Here is a 14,305-nt window from a genome sequence, read left to right as displayed (position 1 = left end):
ACTGGATCGTTGTCAGGGCAATTAAATATTAGATACATCATCAGGACCCTGGATTGCGGATGTGGCAACTCTTCAGACTCACAAAAATAAGTTTCTGTAAGCAGTATTGATACAAACGGGGGAAGGTTCAGGACATTTCAGCACACCGAGGAAGTTGAAACCGTTTGTATTAGGTTGGTGACATAGTTGTTGTGGAGGGAGATATGGCCAGCGCTGCCTGCAGGAGCAAAGGTCACCGCCTCTGTCCAAGGTGCTGAGGACAAAGCACCATCAGACGGGGGCGTGGCAGTGCTGACGGCGAGACACAGCTGGTGGTACGCGTTAATCTAATCATCTGTTGTCTTTAACAGTAAGCGGCCGGGAGCAGGAGAGGAGAGAGGATACGGATGTGACTGAAAAGTCACGTTCTACTGGAAAGAAAACTTTTGTTGAAACATTATTATTAAAGCCTTGTTAAAACCTGCACGCTTGGCTCCTGTGCCGTGTCTGACAGTGCGACTGCGAGGACGCAACTTCCAGAGTTGTATTTACTGGATTTTCCCTTTACAAATGTTGTCGTACACAACCATTACTTTCTCGTCATAAGCAGACATACGTTTCTAGGATGTAGTTAAAAGCTTTACCCTAGTTACCAATACTACACTTACCGTATTTTCCGGACCATAGGGTGCACCGGATTATAAGGCGCACTGCCAATGAATGGTCTATTTTGTATCTTTTTTTATATAAAAGGCGCATTAAAGGAGTCATATTATTATTTATTTTTTTCTAAATGTAAAACACGTCCTTGTGGTCTACATAACATGTAATGGTGGTTCTTTGGTCAAAATGTCGCATAGATTATGTTTTACAGATCATCTTCAAGCCGCTTTCTGGATGCGCCGTTTTGTAGGCGGTCTTATTTACGTGGCTCACCTTCGGCATCGTCTTCTCCCCGTCATCTTTGTTGTAGGGGTGTAGCGTGCAAGGACGGGAGTGGAAGAAGTGTCAAAAGATGGAGCTAACTGTTTCAATGACATTCAGACTTTACTTAAATCAATAACGGAGCAGCATCTCCTCATCCGGAAACAACAACAAATGTGTCCCGTGAAAAACCGTCCGACCAGAATTCTAATAACTAAAGTTCCTTGGGTGAATAATGTAAACTCACTACACCGGTATGTTTTAGCGCTTTCATGGCGAGTTTACTGACAGATATAAGTAAGAACTTTACACTACTTTATATTACAAATGGCAACAGCGGAGGGTGAATGTCCCATAACAAGAAGATAGAGAAAAAGAAGAACGGTGTCGCCACGGACTGCAAAGGCGGACTCGCGCAATTTTTCAGGATTTATGCAGATCCCAAATACAGATCAGCAGGTATCAGAAAGTAAGAAAAGTTGCTTTTGCATAATATTGTGAAACAAAACACCATATAATACGTCTTACCTTATACACACACCATAATAATACTCGTATGTTGAAGCACAGTACAATCCATCAAGCGGTGAGGCTTCATAGCTTACCAAAGTCGTACTAAAACATTTTGATAGATTTTTGAGCGCCGTGTGTAATGTTCTATATTTTCAATGGAACATATACAATTTTGGTGTTGTCTACTTGAGTCATATTGCCATCATAGTGCAGTCCACACGTATCTCTTATGTTTGACTGCCATCTACTGGTCACACTTATCATTACACCATGTATCAAATAAAATTGCTTCGAGGTTGGTGAGCAAAACCAGAATCATTCCGTACATTAGGCGCACGGTGCTATAAGGCGCACTGTCGAGTTTTGAGGGAAAAATAATAATTTAAGTGCGCCTTATAGTCCGGAAAAATACGGTAGTTGAATCCTGTAAATTCTTGAAAATGTAAATTCCCATTTTACAATTATACAACACTTATCGGTAGTTTACTGCTTTTAAAGTGGAAGTGAAAACATTTCATGTAATATTCCTGCAAAACACAATATTCTACCTGAAGATACTGTAGTTGGAAGCAATGGTTTTCAATTATTTCCCATAACGTCGCCTCAAGGGAAATAATTGTTTTCACGCCACCACCCCTTTTTTTTCTGTATATGTGAGGATAGTTCTTTACTAACACTTTGAAGCCATTTATACCATTGCCTCTCACGCCCCCTTTCTTTTGACACCTCTATTGAGGTACTTGCTCACAGTTACATTTTCCTAGGGCACATATTCTTTTTTCACGACCCCCTACAGTGAATGTTTATTAATCTATCGCTATGTGTCAAGACATACGCTATTACGCCCCCACTGACTACCATTTAAAAAGTGACATAGCATATTTTTGATAGTCTAATTTGATTTTTCTAAACACATTTTTGAGGTTTATTATATTTTTTATTCAAAGTCTTTTTATAGTTTATAGTCAAAACTCGTATTAGGTGTAGAACAAAGGTGTCAAACTCATTTTAGCTCAGGGGCCGGGTGGAGGAAAATCTGTGCACACGCGGCCGGACTATTAAAATCATGGCATTAAAACTAAAAAGTTGTTGTTGTTGTTGTTATTGTTGTGTTTGTTGTTGTTGTTTTTGTCTCTCTGTCTAATCCCCCTCTTGTCCCCACAATTTCCCCCTCTGTCTTCCTTTTTTTCTCTTTCTATCCCCTCCTGCTCCGGCCCGGCTGCACCAAATGATAATATAAACACATTTAATAAAGTCAAATACAAATAAAGCAACAAATAAAGTAAATCTGAAAAGCCGATATGGGCATCTACATCAACTATATGATTTGCCTGAAAAGCTGGACAGGACAAAAAAAATAAATAAATAAAAAATAAAGACAACTTCAGATTGTTTTATTTGTCTTACTTTGGCCAAAAATAGAACAAACATATTCTGAAAATATTACAATGGAAATATAGAAAAAAAATACCGGCAGCGGTAAAGTGTAGATGCATGAAGGAAAGAAGAAAGTGAATTAATGTTTATAACTGAATAAATGTACATACGCATACAAGTTTGTTTTCTTTTATATATATATTTTTTTAATGAATTAAGTAACCTTTATGACAACCTTTTTCCAAAACACAATATAGCAGGATAATGCATACATTTACCATTTGTTTTCAAAACGGTTATAAAAAGGTGGGACCCCAACAATTTACTGTGGGACCCCATTTTTATGACTTGATGGGGTCCCTGGGACCCCATTTTGAAAATTCCTAGCGCCAACTCTAATGGAGTATCGGTGCGTGCAAAACAGCAGCAGGCGGCTGTGGCCTGCGGGCCGGTTGTAATACTAATCAAATATCATCCCGGGGGGCCATAGATCATTCATTCCTTAACTTTGACACCCCTGGTGTAGAATTTTAGAAACACTGGCACTCTGTTGTATTCATAGGTGTATTTATTCATCTGTGGGGGCAGCGTTGCCAACTTGGACACTTTCTCGCCAAATCCGGCGACTTTCCGACTCCTTTTAGCAACTTTTTTTCTTCAAAACGACGAGCGACTAGTGACTTTTTCAGTTGTCTTGGACACAAGAAAGCGTGAATTATTTTGCAATTAACGTCCTCAACACAGGCGGTCAGGTTCACAGCAGACCCCGCGCAGCAGTCCCAGCTGCAGTCAGATAACACAAAGCAAATCAAAAGAAACCTCCACACAAATGCGACTCGGCCCCCGATCCCATCATTCGTGTTATTGATCCAGTCTAAAAATGTGCATGTGAATGTCACAACCCTTCAGACTTTTGATCATATTTCAAACGCTGACATTTAACACTGCAGACCAATATTGATTTAAATGTAAAGAAAACAAACTGAGAATCAATAGAAAAACATTTTTTGCACTTCTAATCATACTTGGCATTTTTTTAAACTCACTTTTTAACTCTCCCACCACGTTATTACTCTCTTCTACGGCGTCCATTGCAATCAATTATGTAAATGAGGCAATGATGTCATCTAGCGACTTTTAGGACAGCCAATAGCTACTTTCCTTAATAACACTGCACACACACACACACACACGAGTCTATTGGCCCCTGTGTCGCACAACTATAGTCCTTGATGTAAAAGGCAGGGCCACTGTGTTTAAATCATGCCTGTAGTTAAGTTGGGAAGGTTTATAATTTTATGGCTAATATGATAGTTATGTTAGTTTTGCACAAAAAAAAAATTAATTATTAAAATATGTATTTCTAGGCATTCAGTTTAGTACAAAACCTGCATCAAATTAAATTCAAATTTGCTCCATCTGCCGTAAATGAGAGACACCTGTTAGGAAGGGTTTTTTGTGCTTTATGTAATTTTTGATGTTTGGTGTAATTTTTTTTAACGCTTTGAACCCTGAGGCTTATAAATCGGTGCGGCTAATTAGTGGATTATTCTTCGCCAACAGCTGTCAGAATAATTGTATCTAAGTTATCACAAAACTTTGTGTTGCCATGAGTTCCCGGCGAGAGCACAAAAGCTGTCTTTGATCTTACCAATCAAAAGGCTTGTAAAACTCCACTGTGTAGGATGGGAAGCTACATGAAGGTGTCGGTTCCTTTGATGTATTGTAATCCACAGGAAGATTTTGTGTTGACCCGAGATCTACAACGCGGAAAGGAAGCAGGATCTGACTCCCCTCCAGGCACCTTTTTTTTTTAAACTGTTTTGTGACCGAAAGGCAGCGGCTGTTTACGACCCCCTTCCTTTAGAAACAGCTTTTGCCATGTACCGTATTTTTCAGAGTATAAGTCGCTCCGGAGTATAAGTCGCACCGGCCGAAAATGCACAATAAAGAAGGAAAAAAACATATAAGTCACACGGGAGTATGAGTCGCATTTTTTGGGGAAATTTATTCGATAAAACCCAACACCAAGAATAGACATTTGAAAGGCAATTTAAATTAAATAAAGAATAGTGAACAACAGGCTGAATAAGTGTACGTTATATGACGCATAAATAACCAACTGAGAACGTGCCTGGTATGTTAACGTAACATATTATGGTAAGAGTCATTCAAATAACTATAACATACAGAACATGCTATACGTTTACCAAACAATCTGTCACTCCTAATCGCTAAATCCGATTAAATCTTATACGTCTAGTCTGTTATGTGAATGAGCTAAATAATATTATTTGATATTTTACGGTAATGTGTTAATAATTTCACACATAAGTCGCTCATGAGTATAAGTCGCACCCCCGGCCAAACTATGAAAAAAATACGACTTATAGTCCGAAAAATACGGTAATCAGGGAAAGTCCAAATAAAAGTACAATCTTTCGTCAGAGCGTGGTGGGAGACTGTATAAGAGTACAGCCCCGACATTTCTCCTCAATTGAGCTAAATTGAATTCTGTCTCTGTTCAATTCCTTGCTTCTTTGTCTGTTTAATATATGTCATCAGTGTTTGAACCTGACAACAGCCATAATGCAAATAGTTTTCATAAAACACGAGCAAAGGAGACTGAAAATGTGTGTTATTGTTTGTGCTATGGCGACATCTTTTGGACGAGTCCGCTGACTTGGATGATCGTACAAGTGCTGTTCCATCTTCTAGCCGTACATAGCGTTTCTACTAGTATGTTCAGTTCAAAACTTGGGAGACAAACATTTTTGCAGGAAATTTCCTAAAAGCACAAGTGTGTTCCTGTTTTATAGAGGAACTTGGACCCGTGTAAACACATTGGCAGATTTCTATGCAATCGTTTTAGTACAAAACATGCATCAAATTAAATTCAATTTTTCTCCATCTGCTGTAAGTGAGACAAAACTTCCCCCCCAAACCAGCTCCTCCGGACACAACCTGTTTGGAAGGGTTTTTTGTGCTCAATCTAATTTTTGATGTTCGGTGTAACTCAGTGGCCTAGTGGTTAGAGTGTCCGCCCTGAGATCGGCAGGTTGTGAGTTCAAACCCCGGCCGAGTTATACCAAAGACTATAAAAATGGGACCCATTACCTCCCTGCTTGGCACTCAGCATCATCAAGGGATGGAATTGGGGGTTAAATTACCAAAATGATTCCCGGGCGCGGCACCGCTGCTGCCCACTGCTCCCCTCACCTCCCAGGGGGTGAATAAGGGGATGGGTCAAATGCAGAGGACAAATTTCACCACACCTAGTGTGTGTGACAATCATTGGTACTTTAACTTAACTTTAATTTTTTTAAATACCGTATATTCCAGACTATAAGCCGCTACTTTTTTCCTACGCTTTGCACCATGAGGCTTATAAAACGGTGCAGCTAATTCATGGATTTTTCTTCGCTAACAGCCATAATGCAAATAGTTTTCATAAAACCCAAGCAAGGGAGACTGAAAAGGTGTGTTATTGTTTATGCTATGGCGACATCTTTTGGACGAGTCCGCTGACTGGGATGAACGTACAAGTGCTGTTCCATCTTCTAGCTGTACATAGCGTTTCTACTCGTATGGAGTGTTCATTCAACACTCCAAGCAACGTTCGTACGTTTTACAATATAACTAAAACTATTCATACTTACTAAACCCTCCCATGTGTGATGTATGTAGGAGTGTTTTCATGCCTATTTGCACTTGCTATTGTAATGTAATCAAGCTAGCGTGTGTCTGTGTTAGTACTATTAACTTACAATGGCATTATTTTTGTATTGTTTCAGTTTCACAAATTCCTCAGTAAATTTACCAAAACGTCACCGTGGAGTTATTGAGTCGGTTTAGCTGATTGGAGAGCCAGCTTCCGCAGCTAGTGGGTCCATGACAATAACTTCTGTTTTGTTTGATCAGCCGTTTTACTGCCGCGTTACAGACACAGTTTGGAAACAATTAAGGTGCGTAAATAAACATTTACAAAACATTTCTCTGTAAATAACTCGTTTCCCAACTTAAATTTCTGCGGCTTGTAGTCTAATATATGGAACTATATACCGGTGCGCTCTATAGTCCGGAAAATGCTGTAACAAGATCCCACCATTATGCAAATGTGTGATACCTGCGTTGGTTGGCTGCATGTTCAGGGCTGTGGGGATGCTTGGCTCCTCGCCCAACACCAGGCGGACTCTCTTGGCGTGGGTTTTGCCCTGGTAGTGGGACTGGGCCACGATGGCTGAGGTGAAGAACATGTTACACAAGGTACAGCACTTGTTCTTATCCACCTCTGTCTCCGCACAGTCCTGGAAAACACAAGTGGGGGACACAAAGAAGGCAAATGTGGTGAGAAGTTCATTTCAGGTGAGGACGTGACACACACACACACACACACACACACACACACACACACACACACACACACACACACACACACACACACTTGTATTTGTTACCTTCTTGAGACCTCCGAAAAATGCCTACCTCTTTAGGACCACCCTTTCTAGATATATAAAGATTTGTATTTACAACATAATAATATATACATACTATGTAAATATAACAAAGCTTGATGTGAAAAATGAGTTGGAATTTTACAAGAAAAAGGTCACAATTTCACAAGAAAAACTTAAAATTTTGGCAGTTTTTGTAATTTTTATTTTTATTTTTAATTTTTTTATTTTTTTACTAAATGTATTTATATTATCATTTGATGCAGCCGGGCCGGAGCAGGAGGGGATAGAAAGAGAGAAAAAGGAAGACAGAGGGGGGAATTGTGGGGACAAGAGGGGGATTAGACAGAGAGACAAAAACAACAACAGCAAACACAACAACAACAACAACAACAACAACAACAACAACAGAGCAACATCAGCAAATACGACATGTACAAATATGATGGTAAAAGTGATAGCAAATAAGCAGTTAGCGAAATATTTAAAAAAAATACAGAAATGACAATGAGCATTATTACACTAAAAATGGAGCAATATGAATACCAATAGAAATAGTGCTATTGATAATAAACAATACCAGTACTTTACCTTTATTATCAACAATACAATTGTTCAAATGCAACAATACATATACGTAATGATAACTTGAGATACGAAAGAATGCAGAAAAATGGAGGGGAAGAAAGAGAAGCAACCTACATTAACCTTGTAGATTGTTATAGTAACATTAGGTTAAGCTTTGTCAGTGTGCCATGTGTTGTACCCAGTTTACACTAGGGCAACAAGTTTTATAATAAAAGTCATCATTTTACTCAACCCAAGTCAAAATTTAAAAAGAAAAACTGAACATTTGTGCAATATTATGATCGAAATTGGAATTTTACTCAATAACAGTTGTAATTTAACAAGAAAAGCTTCAAATGTTGGCAGTTTTATGAAAAGATTTGTAAATGTACTTGACAAAAGTTATAATTTTATAAGAAAACTTTAAAATTTTGGCAATATTATAATCATAATTGGAATTTTACTTGGCAAAATTATGACACAGGTCACTATTTTACAAGAACCACAAAAAAAATGGCAATATTGTGATAAAAGTCAGAATTTTATATGACAAATGTTGCCATTTTGCATTAAAAAGTAATAATTTTATAAGGAAATATTGCAATATTACAGAAACAGAAAGAATGAGAGAAATTGTTCCAAATTTTATAAGAAAAAAGTCAACACATTGTGAGAAAAAGACCGCTTTTAGTTCATTTTTTTAAAATATATTTTTTGTTTATAATTGGTTTTTAATCTTCATTATTTACTTGAAGTTATTACAGTTTGTCTCTTTATACATATTTATTTAATGTTTTTGATTAATTTTGGCCAAATAGGCACATTTCAATTTCTTACACACACTTGTTATTTCATATGTTGACCCCAGGGGGAGCACTTTTAAAACCGACACACAGTCAATTTGAAAAATCCCCTCCTTTTTGGGACCACCCTAAATTGGATAGATTTCCCCACCAGGGTGCAAATGAGATCTCTATTTTTTGTTTTTTGTAAGGTGCTTAAGACCAATGAAAAAACTTGTCATGGACCACAGATTGCCCCTGTGCAGCACTTTGGGCAACTCAGCTGTAGAAGCTAACTGTTAATGGCCACTATAGTCTTAGTACCGTAGTGTATTTGTTCATCCTACGGTCACATATGGGACGCGGGTTGTCTTACGTCAGCACCGGAAGTCGTAAAATCAGCTGTTCACCTGGCGTTTTTTTTTCGGGGATGAATAGGGAAGTCCTTCTTTAGCTGCCACCTTGTTTTATCATATATTGCTGCCTTTGCACCTGTCAATGTTTACTTTTGTATGCACATTAAATCAACAAAAAAATCCTGACTTTGGAGCAATGTTCACGGACTCTAGTATTTGGCTCTCTATTATATACAATGGTTTTCCGTATTGGGACCATGATTTTGGTCTTAACTTGCTCACCGGTCCTCATATGGAAGGTACTTTTCCTTGTTGATGCCTCAAGAAGGGTAAAAAAATACAAGCAGACACACACACACGCACACACACACACACACACACACACACACACACACACGTCTTGCCTACTTTGTGTGGACCCACGTTTGGTTAGTCGGTTGTGAGGGCCCCCCTTTCCACTATAGCTAGAATGATGAAAAAATATATATCTAGCCCTGGATGGGAGTAAAGAGTTGCAACTAGGGATGTCCGATAATGGCTTTTTGCCCATATCCGATATTCCGATATTGTCCAACTCTTTAATTACCGATACCGATATCAACCAATATATACAGTCGTGGAATTAACACATTATTATGCCTAATTTGGAAAACCAGGTATGGTGAAGATAAGGTACTTTTTAAAAAAATTAATAAAATAAGATACATAAATTAAAAACATTTTCTTGAATAATAAAGAAAGTAAAACAATATAAAAACAGTTACATAGAAACTAGTAATGAATGAAAATGAGTAAAATTAACTGTTAAAGGTTAGTACTATTAGTGGACCAGCATCACGCACAATCATGTGTGCTTACTGACCCTTGCAGACTGTATTGATATATATTGATATATAATGTAGGAACCAGAATATTAATAACAGAAAGAAACAACTCTTTCGTGTGAATGAGTGTAAATGGGGGAAGGAGTTTTTTTTGGGTTGGTGCACGAGTAAGTGTATCTTGTGTTTTCTTATGTTGATTTAATAAATAAAAAAAACAAACAAACAAAAAAAACAAACAAAAAAAAAAAAACGATACCGATAATAAAAAAAACGATACCAATAATTTCCGATATTACATTTTAAAACATTTATCGGACATCCCTAGTTGCAAACTCACTTCAGAATGCAAAACACACAAAGTAAAAAAAATATTTTACTTCTGTAGTTGTGAGGACCAGGCAAATGTCCTCACAAGTCAAAAGATCCTCACAGAAAGGGTGGTTTATCAAGTGTATGTCCACACAAGGACGGTGAGACAAGTGCACACACACACACACACACACACACACACACACACACACACACACACACACACACACACACACACACACACACACACACACACACACGATCAATCTCTGGGATGATATTTGGCTTTTCATCACTGCTGGATCATTACAAATGATGAAGACGAGGAGGATGAGGAATATCTCCCCAACAAGAACAGACGGCACACAAACAAAAAGCCCAACTGCCTGGCGAACAAAAAGTACACTCGCGCATGCACACGCACAAACAAGCCAAGCATTATTTCTCCCGAGCTGTTCCCTCTCTTTGTTCTCGCCCATCTGGCGTATAGGCTGGAACAGGATGAGGAAAATCCAAGAATATTCCATAAACCCGGGGAGGCGTAAACAACACACTTCATCTTAGGTAGAGAGACGGTGAGTAAAAATAGCTTAATTTGCCTCTTTTCAGAAAAACAAACCTGCACTCACTGGCTCCCAGAATGAGGTACACGTTCACGTACTCTGCTGAGAAACAAGACGATATTGTTGTGGTTGTAGTTGGCAGTGGTGGATAACTGCCATTGCTCGCCCTCCGAGTACAGTGGTACCCTGACTTAAGAGAGTTTTAAGTGAAGTGTCTCTCGGGTGATTGTTATGCTTTAGGTTACAAGTAGGGATGTCCGATAATATAGGCCTGCAGATATTATCGGCCGATAAATGCTTTAAAATGTAATATTGGAAATTATCGGTATCGTTTTTTTATTATCGGTATCGTTTTTATTTTTTTTATTTTTTATTTTTTATTTGTTATTAAATCAACATAAAAAACACAAGATACACTTACAATTAGTGCACCAACCCAAAAAACCTCCCTCCCCCATTTACACTCATTCACACAAAAGGGTTGTTTCTTTCTGTTATTAATATTCTGGTTCCTACATTATATATCAATATATATCAATACAGTCTGCAAGGGATACAGTCCGTAAGCACACTTGATTGTGCGTGCTGCTGGTCCACTAGTACTAACCTTTAACAGTTAATTTTACTCATTTTCATTAATTACTAGTTTTTATGTAGCTGTTTTTATATTGTTTTACTTTCTTTTTTATTCAAAAAAATGTTTTTAAATTATTTATCTTATTTTATTTGATAATTTTTTTTTAAAAAAAGGACCTTATCTTCACCATACCTGGTTGTCCAAATTAGGCATAATAATGTGTTAATTCCACGACTGTATATATCGGTATTGGTCGATATCGGTATCGGTAATTAAGAGTTGGACAATATCGGAATATCGGATATCGGCAAAAAAGCCATTATCGGACATCCCTAGTTACAAGCTAATATTTTTTAGTTACACGCATCCTCACCATTAAAGTTAAAGTACCACTGATAGTTGGCCCCTTAGTTCCAGTGAAAGGAACTTTGAATGCTCCAGGATACCAAAACATTTTGGACAATTCCATGCTCCCAACCTTGTGGGAACAGTTTGTAGCAGGCCCCTTCCTCTTCCAACATGACTGTGCACCAGTGCACAAAGCAAGGTCCATAAAGACGTGGATGAACTTGACTGGCCTGCACAGAGTCCTGACTTGAACCCGATAGAACACCTTTGAAATGAATTAGAACGGAGACTGAGAGCCAGGCCTTCTCGACCAACATCAGGGTGTGACCTTACCAATGCGCTTTTGGAAGAATGGTGGACAATTCCTATAAACACACCCCGCGACCTTGTGGACAGCCTTCCCAGAAGAGTTAAAGCTGTAATAGCTGCAAAAGATGGACCCAGATCATATTGAACCCTATGGGTTAGGAATAGAATGGCACTTCAAGTTCATATGTAAGTCAAGGCAGGTGGCCAAATACTTTTGGCAATATAGTGTAACTTTGTTTTCCAACCATGGGAAGGAAAAACAGTCCGTTTGAAGGACAGTGCTGAAAATAAATACTTAAAGTGTAGCACTGCTAGTCTGCACCATACTGAAGCAGAATACATCTAACACCAGCCATAAATGTTTAAAAAACATTTAGCCATTACAATTTTGGAAAAGCTGTTGAAGGTGTGTTTGATGGAGAAGCAGCTGCAAGGTGATACTGCAGAAGTCTCTTCCCCAAGGTAAATGTTGGCCGGGTCATGTCATGAATTATGTCTAGTAGCTTTTTTCCCCATGTTGAAGTCTGTTTCCGTTCTCTACCCTCTTTTCTTTCCTTTAGGTTGCCATGGACACTCATTGTTTGCACCTGCCCTCGGTTTATTGGGTAGCGTCCTCACCTGTTTTCAGTTGATGATTAGTGGTTCTACCTGTCTCGTTAGTTAATCACGCCTACAGTCGTGGTCAAAAGTTTACATACACTTGTAAAGAACATAATGTCATGGCTGTCTTGAGTTTCCAATCATTTCTACAACTCTTATTTTTTTGTGATAGAGTGATTGGAGCACATACTTGTTGGTCACAAAAAACATTCATGAAGTTTGGTTCTTTTATGAATTTCTGACATCACAGGGACAAAGATAAGACCTTCTGGAGGAAAGTTCTATGGTCAGATGAAACAAAAATTGAGCGGTTTGGCCACAATACCCAGCAATATGTTTGGAGGAGAAAAGGTGAGGCCTTTAATCCCAGGAACACCACACCTACCGTCAAGCATGGTGGTGGTAGTATTATGCTTTGCGCCTGTTTTGCAGCCAATGGAACTGGTGCTTTACAGAGAGTAAATGGGACAATAAAAAAGGAGCATTACCTCCAAATTCTTCAGGACAACCTAAAATCATCAGCCCGGAGGTTGGGTCTTGGGCGCAGTTGGGTGTTCCAACAGGACAATGACCCCAAACACACGTCAAAAGTGGTAAAGGAATGGCTAAATTAGGCTAGAATGAAGGTTTTAGAATGTCCTTCCCAAAGTCCTGACTTAAACGTGTGGACAATGCTGAAGAAACAAGTCCATGTCAGAAAACCAACAAATTTAGCTGAACTGCGCCAATTTTGTCAAGAGGAGTGGTCAAAAATGCAAGCAGAAGCTTGTGGATGGCTACCAAAAGCGCCTTATTGCAGTGAAACTTGCCAGGGGACATGTAACCAAATATTAACATTGCTGTATGTATACTTTTGACCCAGCAGATTTGGTCACATTTTCAGTAGACTCATAATAAATTCATAAAAGAACCAAACTTCATGAATGTTTTTTGTGACCAACAAGTATGTGCTCCAATCACTCTATCACAAAAAAATAAGAGTTGTAGAATCTATTGGAAACTCAAGACAACCATGAAATTATGTGATTTAGGGCTATATAAATAAACGTTGATTGATTGATTGATTATTTAGAAGTGTATGTAAACTTTTGACCACGACTGTATATATTCTTTGGTCACCTAGCCTTCGTTGCTGGGTCGGCGTGGCGAAGTTGGTAGAGTGGCCGTGCCAGCAATCGGAGTGTTGCTGGTTACTGGGGTTCAATCCCCAACTTCTACCATCCTAGTCACGTCCATTGTGTCCTTGGGCAAGACACTTCACCCTTGCTCCTGATGGCTGCTGGTTAGCGCCTTGCATGGCAGCTCCCGCCATCAGTGTGTGAATGTGTGTGTGAATGGATGAATGTGGAAATAGTGTCAAAAGCGCTTTGAGTACCTTGAAGGTAGAAAAGCGCTATACAAGTATAACCCATTTATTTATTATTTCTGTCCTCCATGACATCCTTGTTGCTCTTGCTTGATTATAAAAGATGTCGATCAAGGAAATAGTATGCAAGGAGCGCAACGCATATTGTCAATATGCAGTGTTTTATTGTTAATAATTTATACTGAAAATCCCACATTCTATATTTTTATGTACATTCTGTCATATAATTCAGTAAAAATACCTAAAATGCTTTCCGTTTTTGAGATGGTCTTTTTAGTTTTTTTACTGAAGAAGACACTTGAATGTACATGAAAATACATAATGTGGGATTTACAATATAAACTATGAACAATAAAACACTGAATATTTAAAATATAGGAAAGTTGCTCCTCTACTGCAGACCACCTTCTTGATGTCCATTTTTTACAGTATAATCCAGCAAGAGCAACAAAGATGC

General features: G+C 38.5%; 1 protein-coding gene across 1 annotated transcript in view; it reads right to left on the bottom strand.

Annotated features, from left to right (window-relative positions):
* zgc:171482 (zinc finger protein) overlaps positions 1 to 14,305 on the bottom strand; it is a 239,473-nt gene that overhangs the window by 77,775 nt on the left and 147,393 nt on the right. The window contains exon 4 of the mRNA XM_062058188.1: positions 6,920 to 7,100. Within this exon, the coding sequence (XP_061914172.1) occupies positions 6,920 to 7,100 (181 nt within the window). The remainder of the gene's footprint in view (positions 1 to 6,919; positions 7,101 to 14,305) is intronic.

This window comes from Entelurus aequoreus, linkage group LG09, assembly GCF_033978785.1.
Source record: "Entelurus aequoreus isolate RoL-2023_Sb linkage group LG09, RoL_Eaeq_v1.1, whole genome shotgun sequence".
Lineage (NCBI taxonomy): Eukaryota > Metazoa > Chordata > Actinopteri > Syngnathiformes > Syngnathidae > Entelurus > Entelurus aequoreus.
Note: the sequence above shows the minus strand (reverse complement) of the source record. Positions and strands in the feature narration are given on the sequence as shown.